The following is a 22171-nucleotide window of genomic DNA, read 5'->3' as shown; positions in this document are numbered from 1 at the left end:
GATGGATAGATAGGTAGATAAATGGGTGTGTAGATACTTAGTAGATGGATAGATAGGTAGATAAATGGATGTGTAGATACTTAGTAGATGGATAGATAGGTAGATAAATGGATGTGTAGATACTTAGTAGATGGATAGATAGGTGGATAAATGGATGTGTAGATACTTAGTAGATGGATAGATAGGTAGATAAATGGATGTGTAGATACTTAGTAGATGGATAGATAGGTAGATAAATGGATGTGTAGATACTTAGTAGATGGATAGATAGGTAGATAAATGGATGTGTAGATACTTAGTAGATGGATAGATAGGTAGATAAATGGATGTGTAGATACTTAGTAGATGGATAGATAGGTAGATAAATGGATGTGTAGATACTTAGTAGATGGATAGATAGGTAGATAAATGGATGTGTAGATACTTAGTAGATGGATAGATAGGTAGATAAATGGATGTGTAGATACTTAGTAGATGGATAGATAGGTAGATAAATGGATGTGTAGATACTTAGTAGATGAATAGATAGGTAGATAAATGGATGTTTAGATACTTAGTAGATGAATAGATAGGTAGATAAATTGATGTGTAGATACTTAGTAGATGGATAGATAGGTAGATAAATGGATGTGTAGATACTTAGTAGATGGATAGATAGGTAGATAAATGGATGTGTAGATACTTAGTAGATGGATAGATAGGTAGATAAATGGATGTGTAGATACTTAGTAGATGGATAGATAGGTAGATAAATGGATGTGTAGATACTTAGTAGATGGATAGATAGGTGGATAAATGGATGTGTAGATACTTAGTAGATGGATAGATAGGTAGATAAATGGATGTGTAGATACTTAGTAGATGAATAGATAGGTAGATAAATTGATGTGTAGATACTTAGTAGATGGATAGATAGGTAGATAAATGGATGTGTAGATACTTAGTAGATGGATAGATTGGTAGATAAATGGATGTGTAGATACTTAGTAGATGGATAGATAGGTAGATAAATGGATGTGTAGATACTTAGTAGATGGATAGATAGGTAGATAAATGGATGTGTAGATACTTAGTAGATGGATAGATAGGTAGATAAATGGATGTGTAGATACTTAGTAGATGGATAGATAGGTAGATAAATGGATGTGTAGATACTTAGTAGATGGATAGATAGGTAGATAAATGGATGTGTAGATACTTAGTAGATGGATAGATAGGTAGATAAATGGGTGTGTAGATACTTAGTAGATGGATAGATAGGTAGATAAATGGATGTGTAGATACTTAGTTGATGGATAGATAGGTATAGATAAATGGATGTGTAGATACTTAGTGGATGGATAGATAGGTAGATAAATGGGTGTGTAGATACTTAGTAGATGGATAGATAGGTAGATAAATGGATATGTAGATACTTAGTAGATGGATAGATAGGTAGATAAATGGATGTGTAGATACTTAGTAGATGGATAGATAGGTAGATAAATGGATGTGTAGATACTTAGTAGATGGATAGATAGGTAGATAAATGGATGTGTAGATACTTAGTAGATGGATAGATAGGTAGATAAATGGATGTGTAGATACTTAGTAGATGGATAGATAGGTAGATAAATGGATGTGTAGATACTTAGTAGATGGATAGATAGGTAGATAAATGGGTGTGTAGATACTTAGTAGATGGATAGATAGGTAGATGGATGTGTAGATACTTAGTAGATGGATAGATAGGTAGATAAAGGATGTGTAGATACTTAGTTGATGGATAGATAGGTATAGATAAATGGATGTGTAGATACTTAGTGGATCGATAGATAGGTAGATAAATGGATGTGTAGATACTTAGTAGATGGATAGATAGGTAGATAGATGGATATGTAGATACTTAGTAGATGGATAGATAGGTAGATAAATGGATGTGTAGATACTTAGTAGATGGATAGATAGGTAGATAGATGGATATGTAGATACTTAGTAGATGGATAGATAGGTAGATAAATGGATGTGTAGATACTTAGTAGATGGATAGATAGGTAGATAAATGGATGTGTAGATACTTAGTAGATGGATAGATAGGTAGATAAATGGATGTGTAGATACTTAGTAGATGGATAGATAGGTAGATAAATGGATGTGTAGATACTTAGTAGATGGATAGATAGGTAGATAAATGGATGTGTAGATACTTAGTAGATGGATAGATAGGTAGATAAATGGATGTGTAGATACTTAGTAGATGGATAGATTGGTAGATAAATGGATGTGTAGATACTTAGTAGATGGATAGATAGGTAGATAAATGGATGTGTAGATACTTAGTAGATGGATAGATAGGTAGATAAATGGATGTGTAGATACTTAGTAGATGGATAGATAAATGGATGTGATGTAGATAGATGGATAGAAAATGGATATATAGACAGGTAGATAAATGAAAAGATAAAGAAATACAGGTATGTACTGTAGATGGATAGAAAGATGGACAGAAAATAGAAAGATGGAAAGATAGGTAGTAGATAGGTTGAATAGATAGATAGCTGGATAGATAGATAGAGATAGAGAGAGAGAGAGAGAGAGAGAGAGAGAGGAAGAAAAGGGGGAGAGAGAGGGAACGAGAGATTCTTATCGTTTTCATGTCTGTGGTAAGCGAGGACACCCGACAAAACATTTTCATTTGACACAAGATGGCGGTTCCTTTGTCGTCTGCACATGGTTTATTGCTGACATCTGCCCCCTACGTTAATACCACAGCAATGAATTCTGTCATCGACGGAGCTTGGCAAGACATTTAAAGGCAAGCAAAGTATGCCGAAAGAAAAAAAAAGGAACATAAGAAATTCACCACTAACTTACTGTAATTGCACTCATATATAATCATTTTTATCAATCAGGTATCCGAGTATTATCCCTCAGGGATAACCATGAATACATTTATACAAATGTAAAATAATCTGTTGGATACAAAGAAAAGGAAGCGAGATCCGTCCACTGCGATGTAAATCGATATACTTGCGAAAGTATATAAACGTCCATGCGTGCTCGCAATAACATCAGAACGCTGAATTTGCACGGGTGATTTATTTCTGTGAGGCCGCCAGGTACAGCACAGTAATTCACTCACATTCAGAGGGCGCTGTTGTCGCCCAGTTTAGTTTGTAAGACAATTGCGCATCGACCCCCTGTTTTTGTGAACAAAGAAAAAACAAATAATACGTCGGATCTCACTTCGGTCAGACTGCATCAATTTTCACACAACCAAATCACATTTCGTCTTTAATTTTATGCGAACAAGAAAGACTTCCACGCTAAAGCGAAGTCGTTATATATAAAACACAGAGCGATGACGAAGCATGCATACAAGTCATCTATGTACATCTTGCCAGGCGGTCACGTCTCAATAAATAAACAATTTCATTTCTTATCTTCGATATTGATAACGGCTGTTCAGAAGACTAAGAGGGCAGAGTAGGTCAGCTACAGCTCCATTTATAAGCGAGTGGTATTTGGCGACAGCCAGTGTAGACTAAAGCATACATCCACATTGCGACAAAATCTTGCACGACTTTCTACATTTTTTTTTTTCGTATCGATATACTTTTTATAAACTTTGTATCATAGCGTTAATCTCTACCACTGCTAAAATAAACATTAGAAAAAGAAAAGATACACACATTTTACTGTTGTAAGTGGAAGCACAGCGACAAATTCAGATAGAAGAGAAATCAAAATAGATCTAAAGGTTTTGTGAAAAGACAAACAACAAAATAATTATACTGGCTGTCTCTATGCGTCACACTATGGCAGTCTATAATCTATACACGAGAAGCCCGTTTCCAACTCATGGTTTCTCTACGTTCAACTTAGAAAATGATGCTCTGGAGTTTCGTCATGTCACTTTTTGTTTTTAGAGTGTGATGCGCTTATTTTTCTGCTAAATCCCCGTTTCCCCCGAGTGTCCTGGTTCGAGATCGAGTTTCGTATGAATTTCACTGGACCGAGTCAATCAGGGCTTGGACGTCGATCTCTTCGACCGGCACTTCCTCAGCCGACGCGGTGATGTTGAGCGAGAACGTGGTGGAGCACTCGCCGTGCTCGTTGCGCACGCGCAGCTCGTAGGTGCCAGAGTCGATGGAGAGCGCCACGGGAATACTCATGAAGCAGTTGGCGCCTTCCGCCCACACCTTGAAGCGACCGCCGTCCTCGATCTCGTTGCCGTTGAAAATCCACGAGACTGCAGGAAAGGTGAAATAATGTAGAAACACAAAAGCGGCACTTGTGAAGGATAATGTCTAACTGAAATTGATGTACATGTTGATTATTCTCTATTTGCCAATATTGTTTGAAAGTGTACTCGATGTATAAAAGCCAACATCCAACGCTCAATATTTTTCCGTCTTCATATATAGTCAGTTGATGACATGGCTCAACTCCTGTCTCGTTTGCGTGAAAAAAATAGGAATGGGACTAGTTTCGGCCCAAATAACGGAGTTTGCAATACATCAAATAATACCACCACCCCCCATCCCCCCCCCCCAAAGGGAGATAGCCTTATTGGCTCATCTGTGTTGTTCCTCCGCACATACCCGAGTAAGGTAAAGAAGTACTCTTCACGCCTTAACCATGGAGCTACTACAGAGTAGCCCCATGCATTAACCCTCTGCTTGCCACATTAATTTCCTGTGTTTGTTTGTTTGTTTGTTTCCATCTGCGAAGATGGCTGGATAGCCCATATTCAGCTACGTTAAGCTGGTCTTCCATGGGATAGGCCATATGGATAGCCCATTTTCAGCTACGTTAAGCTGGTCTTCCACGGGGTCCAGTTGGATGTGAGGTGGGACCACTTCACCGGGTTAGACACCCTGCTCTTTGCGATGAATGAACGAAGCGGGATCTTTTACGTGCAAGAGTTATTACTCTCTCATACACGGGACCTTCATTTTACGTCCTATCCGAGGGGCAGAGTGTTTTGCCTCTTGCTAGAGGGGACGGTATGCTTACACACAACATTGCTCAGTCCAGACTCGGGTTCGAACCCGGGCCTCGTGATCGTGAGGCAGACGCGCTACCGACTGAGCCAACTCACCGCCCTGTGTGTGAAACATTATGTGTACATTTGACTCACTGACATAGAAAGGGTTAACTGTCCATCTCTAGTCTACTCACCAGACTCGGCTGGTTCGGCCAGCTCACAGGCGAAGGTTGCCGCCTGACCCTCCTCGATGTTTTGAGACTCTGGCCGCTTGACGACCACTGGACCTTGGTAGCCAGGTGGGGCGCCCGTCGCAGCTATTAGTAAAAAAAAAAATACAATCTCTTTATGATATCACCAAAGATGAATAGACGAATGGATGAATAGAAGCGCTATATATTCATTTTTTTTCAGTGTTCATTGAACATGTTGAAAATGAAAGACAATGCTTATTTAAAACAACAACGGAAATATTTGTGCGTTATGATTTTGACTAGTCTGTTCAAATACCACTGTGATTTCAATAGGCCCATTTCATCAATGTTCTTCAGACTTCGCGTCTTTTGCATGGCTAGGCGCAGTGACATGCTTTCCTGTAGATTTATAACGGCACGACGTGTTTTCTAGAGATGAAATCGCTGTCTTTCCACAACTACCTCTGGGAGGAGTTGTAGCAGGAGAGAGAGAGAAAAAAAAAAGGTGGTAAAGTACATCGGGACTGACATGAAACAAGTTTACTTGGATGCCAATGTATGCCAATTATGATGTTTGATTTTCTACTTTTCTTTCTCGTCTCTATCAACGTCTATGGGATATTACTTGCAGGTGTCGCTTCTAAGCGTAGATACAATAGCGAGCTTCAGATCCGGGACGCAATTCAAACGCTAAGACGACGCTAATTAGGAAAAAAAATGGTGTTCTGCACACGCGCTAGACAGCTGCGTTGTCTTAGAGTTCGTGTCGCAGATCCAAAGCTTGCTACTGCAGTTCTAGACAAAGGGTGCTCAATGAAAGGGCACCCTCATGTACTCACCGTCATACGCTCCTTCATCGGTGATCTCGACGGTAGCGGCCGACTCGGCACGATCAGCCGACACGCTCACCGCTGCACCTGGGTCCTGCAGGTCGACGGCCATCTCAGCCTGCATCTCGCCCTGCGACACCGAGACCTCTCCCGTCGTCTGAGCGGGCTCTGCGGCGGCAGAGTTACATTACCAACAGAAACAAGAAGAATTTAAACGATGCTGTGGCCGCCTCAACCAGTAGTACAACATGTCAGTATTCATGTAACAATGATGTGAAAATGTATACGAAAGAGTAAGGTAAATTCTCCACTATGTATATCCTATTCCGTACCATGTAAGTATGCAAGAGATAACGTTGGTACTTCCGATGGCACCACACATCAGTAGACGACGTAATAGTATTTGTTGCTGTTTAATTCTTCTGTTCGTCATGCAGCCAAGCCTACATACCTATAGGCCTACCGCACACACATTTGGCTCTTTAAAGAAAAGAGAAAAAAAAAAACGTAAAAAAAAAAACACATAAAAAAACGTAAGAATACTCATAAGTTTTGGCGTCTCCCCCAGATTCTTGACATCGGAAAGGGGAGGGAAAGGGACGTTCCGGGGTCCCTGTCATGTGGAAAATCGGTTATCAAGCGTGGGAGTGCTGAAACGCATCATTTGAAGGGGACATCGTGCATTGGTAATACAAGGCACACAAAAAAGGTATAATATGTATGTGATGTGTATCAGAAAGTACTCAACCGCTACTATATGACAACCTCAGTAAATTTTAAACACACTAACGATCCCTATTATCACCCGCTATCAACACCCTATTGAGGGCATCGACGTCCATATCATTGTACGTACCGCCTCCCTCTTGCACGGTCTCCCTGTGTGCTTCCATGGTGTCGTAGCCGGCCGAGACCTCGCCCTTGGCCTCCCCATCGACGATGTCCATCTTCTTGCTCTCGTAGGATTCCGATCGCTGCTCGGAGACCGCCTCCTTGGTCGTGGCGCCTAGCGGAGGTCAAGCAGACGACAATCATATTCATATCTTTCTTTTTTTTCACACATGGTTTGCTGCCATATATCACATGGGGTTCTACAATCTAAGGTAAAATTGTGGGTATTTGCTTCTTTGTTTTGCTATACTAAATACAGATATACAGACATGATAACTTGGAAAATAAACGTTGATATTCAAAATGGTTTTCTAGTCTTCAAAATGTTGACTTCTTTAATGTTTTGAGCTATAAATCAACACATGATAAAATCTGGACTTAGTGTAAGACAGTCGTATTGAAACAGAATCATTGTTATGTCTTATTCTTTTTTTTTTAGACGACTGCATGTAATCTGACCTGTGGCATGTATTAGTGACAACATGCATCATTAGCTGATACTATTTAGTTTACAAAAGCACAAAGCAAACAACTAGCAGTTCCGCAAATTAATTAATCTCTCAGCCAATCGCAAGAAACCTGGTGTATTGCATGGCATCATCATTGCACGTGCGAATACAGCTTCCTATACAGTCATAGTATTCTTTTGACTAGTACTCACGAATTCTAATTCTTGGCCTTAAAGGCAAAATTAAATCTTTCTCGGTTTGGTATTCTACATCAGTAGAGTACAATGCATTGACTTCCAACGGAACATCACGAGACGAATAAGTCAGATACAAACCTTTTATACATAAACAATTACTCATGGCGCATTAGAGCAAGGATACACGATCAGTAACAGAACTGTATTAAATCTTAGAAAGAAATCATCCAAATGGACATTGACAAGAACAAGAATTGACGCCGTGTATAGACGATGTTCTAAAAGGGTGTGACGAAAACATTTTGACGTTACACAGTCGCGTCCATTGTTTAAGAATTTTAACAACGTTGCAAAACACTTGAAAGACGTCATCAGCTTTTGTGATCACAAAAGAGTACAGAATTGAGTAAATACTTCAATTATCAACCACCTCAAACATAAGTATTATACATCAACAAGAACAACAACATCAAACTGAGACGGAATTGTCTGTTCATGCAAATTACATCTGGGGGCATTTCATGAAGCTTTTTGTCAGATTTTTTTTTTAAATGTCAAACTGTTATAAGCTACAGAAATCCTTGCATCTGATTGGCTGAGCGCAAATTTGTCGGACGAAACGCTTCATGAAATGCCCCCTTGAAGTATGGGATATATAATTGTCAGACGCCACCGCGATTATTCTACATTCTTGCGCACTCACATGATATACGCCTTTAAGTGGTTAAATTGTAGGAAAACGTTGCTTAGCATGATCATCTCGTGTTCTTGACAGCGACGGATGGGGAGATACGGTATAAAGTTTGCTGATAGAAATTTGACGTGTTTTCGTTTCGTTTATCTACCATCTATTCATTTTCTGGGGGATAGGGGTTGTGTGTAGGTATGAAATCTATTCTTTCTGGAATAGCTACAGGAATGGTCTGTATTCAGGGTGCTCGTGCAAATAACAAATAACTTCCAACAACAATACAATAACAGTGCTTCAACAACATTCCTTTCGTTAACGTCACATTCACATCCACGCACGTTGTCTATTACTTTTAAACTTTCTGTATATAAGATCTACTTATAGGCGCACGTTTTTAAAAATTAATTTCAACATATTGAAATTGTTCAGGATACATGTAGGCGTGTCTTAAGATATTAACAGTCAGCATCTACTGAAGATCTTTTTTGTTGTTGTTGTTTCCTAAGACGATAGCAACGGCCTTGATTCGACTTCTCATTGGTAGAATAGATATGACAGAACTTAAATTCTTCGATCAAACATAAGGGGAAGAATCAATGTAGTTTTGTCGATTGTAAGACACAGAGATAGTATAACTGACGTACCACTGAACAACGTTGTAACGAGCACTTCAAGGCAACGTTAAAAACATGGATTCAAGTTTGATCCGATTGACAGATTACACGGTCACATAAACATGTATAAGTAAAGGGCAGTTCTCGGAGACAAAATTACGTCACGTTGCCGTGGCAACGTCATTGCGCTTTCACTTCAAGGGAGAGCATATAGTGCTGACAGGGTGCAGGCAGTGTGTCCCGCTATGTGGTGTGCGAGTTTTCACTTCTGGCAAGACAGGAGAACGTCAACAGAAAAACACAGGTGCGAAACAATCACGCCACGCCATACATATGAACACACACTCATCTAGACTACTGGTCAATCAATTCACGGAGCAAGACGACATGAAAAACGTGTCGGAACGGTCTCCCGCGTAAGGCACGTGAGCAAGACTGTTTTTGGTTTTTTCTCATCCAACCTGAGCCCTTCGCCTTCCTTGACTTAAGTCCCCGGAAGCCCGCCTGGATCATGAGGGCAGCTTTCTCGGTCTCGGGAGCATCGAGGTCGATGTCGATCACCTCCTCCTCTTCCTGCTGCTTTTTCGACGACTGACTGGCGGATGTCTCCACTGTACAATGTTTGCGTGTCAGGATATTCATACGTCGCATTTTGTGATTTAAGGTCAGTTTGCATCAGACATCGAATCATTAAGCATCTCGATAACAAAACCAAGATAACATGATGAGTCCTTGGAGGTCGAAATATGTGCACATTTTATAATCATCTCACCACAATATTATCCTAGCAAGTCTTGTAGTCTCTACCTGTTTGTATTCCAATAAATACTTTGGGTTTAATAGTTTTGAATCATAAGTGTTGGTCACGGATCATGAAATCTAAACATTTCTGTTCTAAAAAGTTTTACTGACATTGATCACATAATTATGGAGTGTCATACGTACAATGTGTCGTACTGCAAAACAGTTGTAAGCTATGTATATATATCACATATTCACTAGTGCTCAAACATCAACTCGATTCTGTACGTTGATATACTGAATATGAGTACATTACTACGGATACAAACTTTGAGTAAAAAGACAAGTTATGGAAAGGTACGAACAGAACTTTCATCAGCATAGAACACTATAGAGAAAGCACAGCTGGCCACATGACACTGCACCAGTACACAAACTGCGTGACGAAGTTTCGTTTCGTTCCACCTTTATAGTCTGCGCATGTGTTTTAAGATTTCGAGATATTTAACGTCGCTTGAAATCCGATCTATACGTGTAGATGCTTAACCAAGAAGGAAAAGAAGAAAGATCAAAATGCACGAAGATCAAATAGAATTTTGTATGTTTGGGCATATTCTTGATTTTGGCGTATCACAGCTCGCCACTGAGCACGGTTTATTAGTATTTTTTCCTAGTGCAGCTGCATTGATGCGTCACAGTTTCGAAATGAAATAAAGAAAGAAAAATTGAGATCGCCCAGCATAATGACAGACATTAACAGAAAGGCAAATAATCAAGACGTACTATGGTGCCTTCGACTGTCGACGTTGCCAACGAAAACGAGGCTACGACTTCCATTTTCTTGACAAAATGAAATTAATCTGGATCGCGAGGACTTTCTTCCCTGTTTCAGGACCATTCAGATCAATGTCAGTTTTTTTCTTTTCTTTTTTTTTTGCTCAACTCTTAGAACTCTTGCCGACTGGTAACAGTTGATCGTTGCACCCGACCACCAAAACGGCAAACCGATCTTGATATCAGGACCAATAAATCGACGGTGTATAAGCTAAGAGAGGCATTTATGACTGTGTAATAGTGGACGTATGATAACACGTATGGAATACTTGTCGAATACGTATATAATTATACTCACTGTATCGACGTGTTAGTGGCAAATTTAATGCGCCTACTCGTACGTTTTCTAACATTTCTACATAGTTTGAATAGGAACATTTGCTACTACGATTTGGTGGATGATGGTAGCACGTGAGATAGAAACTTCATGACAATTTGGATGAACAAAAAATATGATACAATATCGGGTTTATTTTTAATCGTGATAGGCAGTCTCCAACAAGTAATACTCATAAAAGGACAATAAAAAAATAATACTGTCGAGATATGCTGTACATACGGACAGACATCGGAATCTGTTGTCCATTTAATTTCACGTTTGGGAAAGCATTCCTTCCAAGGATTCTCTTCAAAATTTGACCTGACAATAGAATGCTAAATATGACTTTGACCTTCCGATTCTTATATGTCTTGTATGATATTTTATGCATCAGAGAGAGAGAGAGTTAAAAAAAACCCAGAAAGAGTGAGCGATAAATATGTAGAGCGATAGATAGATAACAAGCAAGAGAAAGGAAATAAGAGATGGAGAGAGAGCTACAGAGATAAATCGTTATTGACAAGGACGCCCTCACCTGATGATTCTTCCCTCCTCGACGTCCGCGTCGAGCTCGATGATTCCTCGACCACGGACGATTCCTCGTGCCGGCTGCTTCGGTACTCCCGGAAGCTCGAGTCGTCACTTTCGATCTCGGTTCGCTTCCTCCTGGAAGATCTGGTTTCCAAGTGCTCCTGGGCCTTCTTCGCGTCTCGTACTGCCAAGTAGGAAATATCACACAATACTACTTAAAAGGATGTATACTACATGGCATCACATTAACACTGCATAGGAATCATTGTGTATAGCGCAGGAACCACTGCGTATAACAAAGAAACCATTGCGTATAGTATAGAAACCATTGCCTGAAGCATAGGAACCAATGCCTATAGCATAGGAACCATTGCTTGTAGCATAGACACCAGTATCTAAAGCATAGAAACCATTACCTATAGCATAGAGATCATTGCCTTTGGCATAGAACCATTGCATATGGCATAGGAACCATTGCCTAAAGCATAGGAACGACTGCCTAAAGCATAAGGCTATTGACATGAAGACGTCACTTCAAAAGTTTTCACCAAAATGTAAGACTTTTTTTTGATCAATCGTTCGTCCATCTTTCCTACTTGGGTGTTTAACAAAATAAACAAAATCGACTATACCTTCTGGTGACGTTGCAGTAAACGGTAAAATTGTGAGTTTTATACCATTTCATGTCAGGCAAACGTAACCTGTTTTTATGTCGACAGAGTAAACGTACAAGCTTGGTTGTCATCAGAGGTACTGGGTATGGAAAAACACACGCATCTTTCTCTTTTTCTCTTCTTATGCTTCCATCATCTTGTGAGGGAACAAAGCATCAAGTATGACTCACTTATTGCATATAATGATGAAGGATAGAAACGTAACATAAGCAAAGCAATATTACAACAACTGAAACGATGAAACCAAACTATCCGTCGCAGTGCTCGGTAAATATCATGCACACAGCTTCATCACAAATTTGACATGCGATAGCTGAAAGGAATGCGATACCCTACATACTTTCTATACCTACATGTATAACAAAGATGATACAACTAGCAAGTTAGTGGAAATTTGAAATAATCTTGAAAATCATCATGCCAACTTCTAAGCACGCCTTTAGCATTGGTGCAGGGCCCCGATTGGTAATTTTTAAATTCAATTGCATATGTAACACGCTATATATATATCCAATCTTAGTTTGGATTTCAACTGGTAATATATTATTCTGTTGATAACCAAAGTTATCACAATTATAATGCGGGATGAAAATGTATGATGAGGAACATCTGAGTGCAGCAGTTAGAGTGAAGTAGATCTAAGCCTATAGGTAATGATTGTATAATGAAGTGAAATGAAATAAGGACAGGCGAATTCTCACCGTAAGTGGCAGCATCCAATGATGTAGATAAAAAATGCATCGTGCAGGAAGAAAAAAAAAATCAGGCATCGACAAGTGTGGAGGCTGGTGAAGCGGGCGATTATGCGAGCAATGCAAAACGTAATCATGAACAAAGCAGCGAGCAGTGAAAAGACAACACATGTACATGCAGAGTCAGACAACCATGGCAAAAGACATTGTAACAGCTGACGAAATAACCAAAAACTTGAGAATGCGCCAGTGTGTAGTAAATGTCGTACACCACTTAGCGCTGTGAAATGTAAATACCAATGTGCGGGTGTAAATAAACTGTGCGTCAAAGAGGCTCATGGTCTTTGCTGTATAAGCAACGACTTAAAGCAAAAAGTTGATGGACTGAACATTGGAGTGTTACACTATCTTGAAGAGCTCGTTACGGATTTCGAAAAATCAAGTGGTGATTTAACAAAAGTTGTGAAATGGAATTTATCATTAGAGACCACTGGTGCCTCTCTATTGCCTTCAATTACGATTTATGATTTATATAAAAGAATGAAATTGTAATTGTGATGACAGAATGCAAAAGTTGTCGAGAAGACTATTTTATGTATTTCCTAAACTGAAATAAGTCGATAAGTAACATGTCCTTTATTGCGAAAGTGCATACATGATACTAACTTTAACATGCAGCGAGCCTGTGATGACATTGCATTCGTAACAGGGCAGTAAAGATGCGAGCAAAAAAAAAAAGGCTTTATGCAAGATAATTTGCCTAAGAAATGCTATGTGAAAGAGACATAACACACGTATAATAGTTGGAGACAGGAATAAAGACAATAATGATCTACACTGTTCACATGATAAATGTGTGCACTGCATGCAAGATTTATGATGTCACACTTTATTTTACATTAGGGTCCATCTACACTGCACCTGTCTTGTTGATACGGCAGCCGTGTATCCAGACAAGTTAGCCCTTCGTATCTTAAAGACCTTTAAGAACTTAATCTGCGTAAATGCACTAAATCATATAACATTTACCGTATCACAAAAAGTTACGTCAGCATTTTTTTTTAATGAATGAATTCACAAGGCACATCAGCCCAAAAAGTCAACGATCATATATTATGTTCACATGCATGGCTTTATACTTTTGATGACATTCGTCCTATCTTTTCGTGTCACTAGCAAGCTCAAAAGAAAAAAGAAAAGACTTGCATTGCAAAATTCTCCTCAAGGACTGCAAGAAAGTCTAACATTTACAGATTAATGCAAGGCAAAGTGCATCAGATTGTAGTTGCATTGACGGTAATAATTGCATGGATTAAAGCTGCTCAAAAAATTACTTTGTTTTTCTGACCTCACGCAGCGGCCTATGAGTTTCACGAAGCAAGAAGGAAATTCTATGGCATCCCTGCCCTTAGATAGACCGGTTTACCGATGTATTCAATTTCTATTTCTACTTTAAGGCTCCTTTTCCACAGGATATTTCTGGAAACCAAAATTATTAACCAGGGCTTACCCGACATAACAATAATCGATGCATGCGTATTGGTATCAAGTACATTGAATTGAGAAGCAAAATTCAGTAGGTCTATGCGCATGTAGATAAAATTGCTTGTTTCTAGATCTTCCAAAAAAATATGAATGGATTAATAAAAGAAATACGTGTTTATTCTACTATATTGGCATTCAGCTTTTTCGTGCATTTGACTCCTCAAGGACACCTACTGGGGATTTTCCATTTCTTTTCCTACACTCTGTTTGGATTCTCATGCACGCAATTATTTGCGAGGTTTGAGGCGAAAGTTCTCCTTCCATCGGTCGTCGACGAAGTGGCGAATCTGGAAGACCTCGTGCTCGAGCACGGGGTACTCGGCCTGGATCGGCAGCTCTTTACCTTGGACCTTGACGATGCACTCCGTCTCGCCCGTGCCGTACGAGTTCTCGCACACGCAGGCGTAGCGACCCGAGTGCTCGATGAGGGCCCGGTCGAGTTCGAGGGTGGCGAGGCGGTAGGTGTACTCCTGCTTGTAGTCTGGGCTTGCCTTGGGGATGAGCTCGCCGTTGTAGAACCATTGCACCTATCATAAAACCAGATGAAAGAGTGGATATGAACCAGATAATACATAGCAAGAGACAGAGATAGATAGATAGACATAATAGATAGATAGATAGATAGATATATAGATGGATGGAGAGAGAGAAACATATAGATATAGAAAGACAAGCAGATAAATAGATAGATAGATAGATAGATAGATAGATAGATGGATGGATGGAGATAGAGAAACAGGTAGATATAGAAAGACAAGCAGATAAATAGATAGATAGATATCAGATAGATAGACAGATGAAAAAAGAAAGAAAAACATAGATAGACAAGCAGACAAACTAGACAGATCGATCAAGATGGAAAAAGGAAAACATATATAAAAAGGTAAGCAGTATTCTGATCAGATGTAAAAGCAGAACAAAATGAAGAATTTCTCTAGTTTTGGGTTCGACATCCGGATTCATAACGAAAATAGTTTAATTTTCTTAAAAATGTTTTAGTTTAGAAACTATTTACCGCCAGCCGGATCCTGCAATGCCAACACTTCGACATGGTTAGAATTATGTAGTTTGTCTGGGGTATCAGAGTAATAATGTCTAAAAAAAAAAAAGAGATGCCACCTAGTGGTTTGATGACGTTGAATGGCTTATTATGGGGTCATGATAAATGGACTTGCACCGTCTATAGATCAAACGGAGGCCTGGACTAACCCTGGGCTCGGGGTAGCCGGCAGTGATACAGCTGAGCTTGAAAGCTGAGTTCTCCTGGATGATACGTGACCGGAGCTTGAATTCGAACCACGGGCTGCTGTCGGGCTCAAGGTTCAGGTCGGCCTTGAAGTCCCTGCGGATGCGATGAGAAAATATTCACCCTTTTAAAAACTCGTTTCTTCCGACATGACATACGAAACATGACACAGAAATTCGAAACGATTGCTTCATCGCTTAAATACGTGTGAAAAAAGGATATGTTGCATCGAGTTAGTAAATGAGTATTGGGTCTTACATCCTTGCAAAAAAAAAATGTCATTTTAATCGTCCAGATATAGCTATACTTCTATCTGAAATTTTGTATGTTCCATTATAGTGTCACTGTCAAAAATGTTTATAATTATTATCAGCCAATATCAATCAATTGGCAATGATCACGTTTCGTTTTCAGAGTACAATGTATGACTATTGATCATAAAAAGCCATACAGATTTTGACATGATTATAGTTGCATTTTGATGATTGAAGATCAATTCATGATATAAATGCTATGATATCTAGAGAAACCAAAACATAGAATGTAACCGTCTTTATCAATGACCAGGAGAACGTGAATAGATATGGCGTACATTTCATGTGTACACGAAGAGAGAGAGACAGACATGTAAAGTATCCTTCTTATTCATCTACTGAACCTCACAACTGAGTATATTTATGCGTTACTTCATGTGGAGGAATAATGAATATAAAAGATGAAATCACAATGTCCAATCAAATCAGCGATAGAAGTCACGTGAACAGCCTACCTTGGCTTCCTCGGGGCGGCTTTGTGCTTCAGTGGATCAGCTTTGGAACGACAAGAAGATGATAGATAACATTGCCTATGTAAACATCCTTAGTTTTGACATCAATATGCATTGAATACTTGCTTAGGTACTTGCTTATGTACTACTCGAAAATATAGACACATACCAGGGCACTCATTTGACAGTTTGATCTGTCTAAATCGAATGAATGACCCACAAAGGTCACCCACAATGAAAAAACAACCTGACGACGACCACCACAACCACCTCCACCACCATCACCACCACAACAACAGCAGCAGCAGAAGCAGCAGCAGCAACAACAACAACAGCAGCAGCCAGAGAAGGTACTGTTCGGTAACGTTTCATGTTTGGTAAATCCAGTTTGAAAAGAAAGAAGAGATGAGTGGTCCTACATGCACTCGGTGTTTCTGATACTATATTAGCTATGTGAAAACTTCAGTTGAAATTTATCACTGAAGAAAAAAAATGAAGCTTTTTGAGTGACCGAATTTATCACTGCTGAAATAAACCATTTCTGAAAATATGTATTCACATGGTGGCATTTGTTCGTTATAGATACCATAGGTGTGGCAGCATTATTTTCACCACTCTTGCATGCTGGAGTGTGTTTCGTCTATTTAAACATCATCATCACGATCATACTAGTCCGTATACAAGCAATGTGAACATTCTCTCTGTTTTTTTTTTTTATTTTGATTGAGCGACTGAAATAGTGGAAAGTATCTTTGCGGGCTCGGCGAATAAGTATAGGAGATGCACTCACGTTCGATGGCGACATTGACATCGTAGGAAACCTTGCCAAACGAGTTGGTTGCTGTCACCGTGTATAGGCCGGCGTCGTCCAGGCTGGCGCCCGAGATCTGGAGGCCGAAGTTGAAGTTGTCGAACTTCTGCTTGAACTTGAGCGACTGCTTCAGCTCCTTGCCGTCCTTCCACCTGTTGCATTTGATTCGATTTGATTTGATTTGATTTAATTCAATTGATTTATTCTCTGTACATGGCATGCTTTACAATTACGTCAATTTTTATCAATGTCAATACCATTGTGTATACAAATATGGCATTATATACGATAGTATGGCTATTTCTAACCATTTCAATTTGTGTGTAGACGGGAAACGAAATGGTTGTCAACATCTGTAAAATCCTATTTCTAACGCTTTCTGAGAAAAAAAAAACCGATTTAATTGCACTTCAGCCGTCCTCGAAAATGAAAGACAATGGAATACACCACTATAAAACAGTGAAGCGTAACTGCTCAATTACACACATGGTAAGATTAAACCCAAGCTGAAAAAAAAAGCTACGTGATGTGCTAGTGAAATTACTCTAGCCGACTTTCTGATCATACAACTTTCTATGTACCACCCCCATTAGTCTAATGTCAACACGCCCATTCACAAAACCTTCAAAAACAAAATAACCAACTAGCCCCAATCAGTGTCATTAACCCTCTCCTGTCCTTAGATACTAGTACGAGTGTGAAATTTGTTCACATTTGACTTATTGGCACAGAAAGGGTTAATGAAAAATATTTTTCCTGGCTGAGTGTACGTACCACGTGACAACAGGAGGTGAGGCTCCGGTCACCTGACACGTCATATTGACATCTCTGTCCTCCATGGCGCTGGTGTTAACTGGTCGCTTGAGGAACCTTGGCTTACCCTCCTTACGGTCTGTATAGTAGGGCATTCGACAAAACAATCAAAGTCGAAGTTATCACTATAGTTGATCTCATCCACCCAAAAATTCCGAATTATTTATTAGATATTCACCCCAGAGGGTGGCAATTGATCCTCCAAAGTCACTGTGACCGTGTGATCTGTCCTGAATTTTTCGTACGTGTCTGATTCATCAGAATAAATATCATACAACAGATGAATACTTTAATCGCAAAATTGGCTAAGCACCATTTTTTAACATTTTGAAGTAGATCATCATGATCATCAGACAGAGCAAAATAAAATAATTTAAGTCATACTTCACATGGAACAGAGCAAGGAATATTCTTGAAGTTATGATTGAAATATCCCGTTTCTTTTTTCTTACCATTTTATTTCATTGGCAGCTTTGATAGCAAATACCTCAACTTAACAAGCATTATAGGCTACTGTAGTTTGTTTTGCGAAAAAGTACTTCAACCGTTGGAGGGTTAGCGGGATTTAAAATGGGAATTATGTTCCCTCATGCTGTAACAGTTCTTGACACAGTCGCATTTTTTATTGCTCAGTTATAAAAGAGAACGATAATGGGGGAAATGACAGAAGATCTATGCTTCAGTTCTGTAATTCCTAGCTTTTCCCGCAAAAAAGAAAAAGAAAAAAGAAAGAGTCAAGAAATGTGGACACTTGCCGATGGCGAGATCTTCTGTGAAGTCTGTCTTGAGGGGTTTCCTCTTCCTCTGGGCTCCGGTGTTTGCGATGCGTCCCAGACCAATCTTATGCTCTCCCTCCTGCAGAAGAGTCAGATAACATTATTTGGGAAGTTTGTCCGCTGTACAGCTAATGGTGAGCATCTTAAATTTCAAGAGCGATAGGTGATCGGTTTTATATCGCTTGCCATTGTCAGTAAGCCCCAACTGCTTATCGCCATAAAAAAAAAAAAAAAAACTGCCTGTGTTGATGGTACTCGATTATGGTGTTGGTTGTGTCAGAAACGACGCCACAAAACAACAGTCAAAATTCGTTTCGAGAATAAAATGACTTGTGCGTTTTGAAATACTACACAATTTTCTTGAGTGCCGTACCATGGTAACAGTATGTAGCAGAGGATCGTGCCTAAGGTTTAATGTATCAACTACATGTGGATAACGACGAGTAGTACAAAAATTACATACACAACAAATGGATCAATAGTGTACTTCCGTCTTAACAGAGTAAATACTATTACTAGTACCCACACATATTCACACTGTGATACGATCAATGCAAGTATTACATCTCGTTGACGTTTCCTAGAAAATCAGTGCATGTGACACGTTCCTTCTCTACGTAATCATCTCCTTGCACTAGATCATGTAATTAATGTGGCGGACGTGAAGTGACTATCTGACTTAAGTTTCATGATCACATTCTGTGTCAAGAGGTCGACCACACGGCCGTAGAAGAATGACACCACTCACCAGCCACTTTTCGCCCAGAAGTCTGGCGTGGTTGTCGCAAGAAATGTTCTTTGCTCCTCCACGGAATTCAGGCTGTCGGATGGGAAAACAAGAACGTTGCCTCATTATTCAAATGAACTTGGTTTGCATAATAAGTTCACAGGCATAGTCTAGAGCACAAATTCGTAAAGACTACTCAGCTATATGGGAACGGGGGTAAGCCAGTGAAGAAAAGCAAAACCCTATAAAGCTGAACTGATTGAAGACAATCTACGGTAGATATGAACTCTTACTAATGTTTCGTTTACATGGCCATGAATTTATTCTCCATAGACAATGCTACCGCTTGTACTGTTAAAAGGCGTTCATGTAGCTTCCAAGAGAAAACTAAAAAAAGAAAACAACCCCCCAAAAAAGATAAAAGAGTAAATTGTATAATATGCATACAAAACCAATGCCTGCAAAGTTTGAATTTGATTAATTTGATGAAAAATCAAAATGCAGGTATGTAGATGCTGTTCGAAAATGAATTTCTTTTTTTTCTTTTTCTTTATGTTTGTATATTGTGGAAAAAACGAATGAATATGAACTTGAACTTGAACTTCTTAACCATACCTAGAATATATGCCATGATACATAAACGGAAGAATAAATAATAAGAAAGTATAATCCTGCATAATAAGATTGCATATATCTAGGAATTTGTAGAACACATGTCATGTTGCAATCTTGAAAAATAAAGTGGGGATAGAGTTAACTCGTAAATGACACTAAAAATGATGGTACCTTAATCTTAAAATATTACTCGAGTTTAGTAGAACCGTCATTAAGATAAATAACATACTTCAAGGGAGTCTAAACATAGAATACTTAAATAGCCGAAGGGGAGAGTTCTGTCTATACTCTTCGAGGGTTAATGGGGTTAATCTGATTCTTACCTTCAGCCAGGGGTGCTCCAGAGCTTCGTGTGCAGCCATTCGCTCCCTAGTAATAGATCAAGAGCAGCGTGAAATGTTTTAAAAGAGGACAACTTACACTGAATACAGGAGATAAGATCGAACAACGGAGATCTCTTGCAACCCCCCATTTCTTCTAGCGAACCAACAAGTCAGTAACCGACAAAAGTAAAGCAGAAAAGAATGATGATTATGACATAAGCACGAGGGCGCTCAAAGCTTGTAAGATGGCTTACCGCTTGCTGGATTTATAAAATCTAAATCGGAAATGATTATAAAAGGAAATGCGCACATGAATTAGGCAAACAAGAACATGGAACTTGCATGTATAATTTCGTGTGATTCCATTTTTGTCTCTAAAATATCGTTCATCCTTTCTCTTCATAAATACATCTCCCATGGGGAAATACATGATGTACACAGTTCTTTAGAATCGTCACATCGATATTTGACACTGTGATTACTGAGAGAAAGTAGTTTTAAAAGAAACTTTTTTTTGAGGGTCGTAGGTCATACCAGTGAGTCAGATACACATTATGATGAAGAAAGATACAAAATATACACTCACGACTTGTCCTTGATGAGCAACCTGCTGATGAAGTCCTGGGCCTCCTCAGAGATGTCCCTGAAGGCTGTCCGGTCGAATGACCACTTACAGGATCGTATCCTGTCGGCTTCGTTTTCGAAGGGATGGAGACCGCTCAGGCTGGGGGAAGGGGACGAGAGAACAACAAGTTAGTCGTTATGGCCACGCCATTATGTTTGCCTTCTCTCTGGAGAAAAGGTGTCTTGTTGAAGCTGTTAGATTATTCGCCTCGAGTATCAAACAGGTTTTTCTGATCTCAGCATTACCATCTCTTCAAATCGTCCCTCGATATTTCGATAATAAAGTTCCCTGGGCCCTGTTTTATAAAGCTGTTCGTAAAGTTACGAACAACTTACGAGCGACTGGTGATCACTTCTGATGTGCTATACTGATGCACAAGAACTGATCACCAGTCGCTCGTAAGTCGTTCGTAACTTTACGAACAGCTTTATAAAACACCCCCTGGATGTATGCAAAGTTTTTGTATGACAGGCAGTGTATCCAAATAATTCTTAGAAAGTTTGATGACTCAGTGACTGCTCTTTATATAATATTGAGTCATTTCTCTGAGAGAAAAGTACTTTGCAACACATCTCTCCATATCTCTGATTCAACGTAATCCATATGCTCAGTGTTCTTTATGACCCATTGAGGACGGGCTGATTTTGCTACAACGCGCATTTAACATAGACATTTGTCAGAGTATACTCGTTTTTTTTTCCATGATTTTTCAATGTATCAATCGAGTACGTATGAATCGTCATCTGTAGTTACATCAATAAAGGCAGTTCATAACACACTAGTAACTAACAGAAAGGTGGACATGCATCTCTTTCTCCTGCCAGTTTTTCCGTTACTTTATTTTCCTTCACTGTTTCAGGTACGCTTACAAAGCGACAGGGAACACATAAAATGAGTCGAATACGATTATATAAAAAAGGCGGTGCTATTGGTGGGAGAGGGCTGGGGAAGTATCGCCCCAAACTTACAGCATGTAGACGATAAGACCCACAGACCACATGTCGGTGGAGAAACCGACGGCGTCGCCGTTCAGCACTTCGGGCGCGGCGTAGTCGGGCTCGGCGTGGGCGATCTTGACTCGGTCGTCGGGATCTAACTTCGCCGCAAGACCGAAGTCGATGATCTTGATGTTGTCGCCTCGCTTGGTCTCGAAAAGTATACTTTGTGGCTGTAGGGTGTCAACAAAATGAGGCATTTTACAATGGACATCTATGAATCGTTGACATTTGAAAGAAATGAATACACATTTCCATTTTCAAGCTGCTTGAAAGTGAACAGATAAACAGGCTTGGGTAGAC

The 22171-nt window shown here is 39.5% G+C and overlaps 1 protein-coding gene across 1 annotated transcript in view; it reads right to left on the bottom strand.

The window, feature by feature from the left end:
• Positions 1–2685: 2685 nt before the first annotated feature.
• Positions 2686–22171, bottom strand: part of LOC140239919 (twitchin-like) — a 122850-nt gene continuing 103364 nt past the window's right edge. Inside the window, exons 76-91 of the mRNA XM_072319735.1 lie at positions 21842–22041; positions 20835–20972; positions 20249–20294; positions 19332–19403; positions 18563–18662; positions 17769–17886; positions 16974–17146; positions 16187–16226; positions 15381–15513; positions 14515–14698; positions 11265–11444; positions 9297–9446; positions 6850–6999; positions 6003–6161; positions 5164–5286; positions 2686–4231 (exon numbers count right to left, since the gene is read on the bottom strand). Coding sequence (XP_072175836.1) covers positions 3987–4231; positions 5164–5286; positions 6003–6161; positions 6850–6999; positions 9297–9446; positions 11265–11444; positions 14515–14698; positions 15381–15513; positions 16187–16226; positions 16974–17146; positions 17769–17886; positions 18563–18662; positions 19332–19403; positions 20249–20294; positions 20835–20972; positions 21842–22041 — 2211 coding nt within the window. The 3' untranslated portion in view covers positions 2686–3986. The remainder of the gene's footprint in view (positions 4232–5163; positions 5287–6002; positions 6162–6849; positions 7000–9296; positions 9447–11264; positions 11445–14514; positions 14699–15380; positions 15514–16186; positions 16227–16973; positions 17147–17768; positions 17887–18562; positions 18663–19331; positions 19404–20248; positions 20295–20834; positions 20973–21841; positions 22042–22171) is intronic.

The sequence above is a fragment of the Diadema setosum genome, chromosome 16 (genome assembly GCF_964275005.1).
Source record: "Diadema setosum chromosome 16, eeDiaSeto1, whole genome shotgun sequence".
Classification (NCBI taxonomy): Eukaryota; Metazoa; Echinodermata; class Echinoidea; order Diadematoida; family Diadematidae; genus Diadema; species Diadema setosum.
This window is presented reverse-complemented; position numbering and strand designations above follow the sequence as displayed.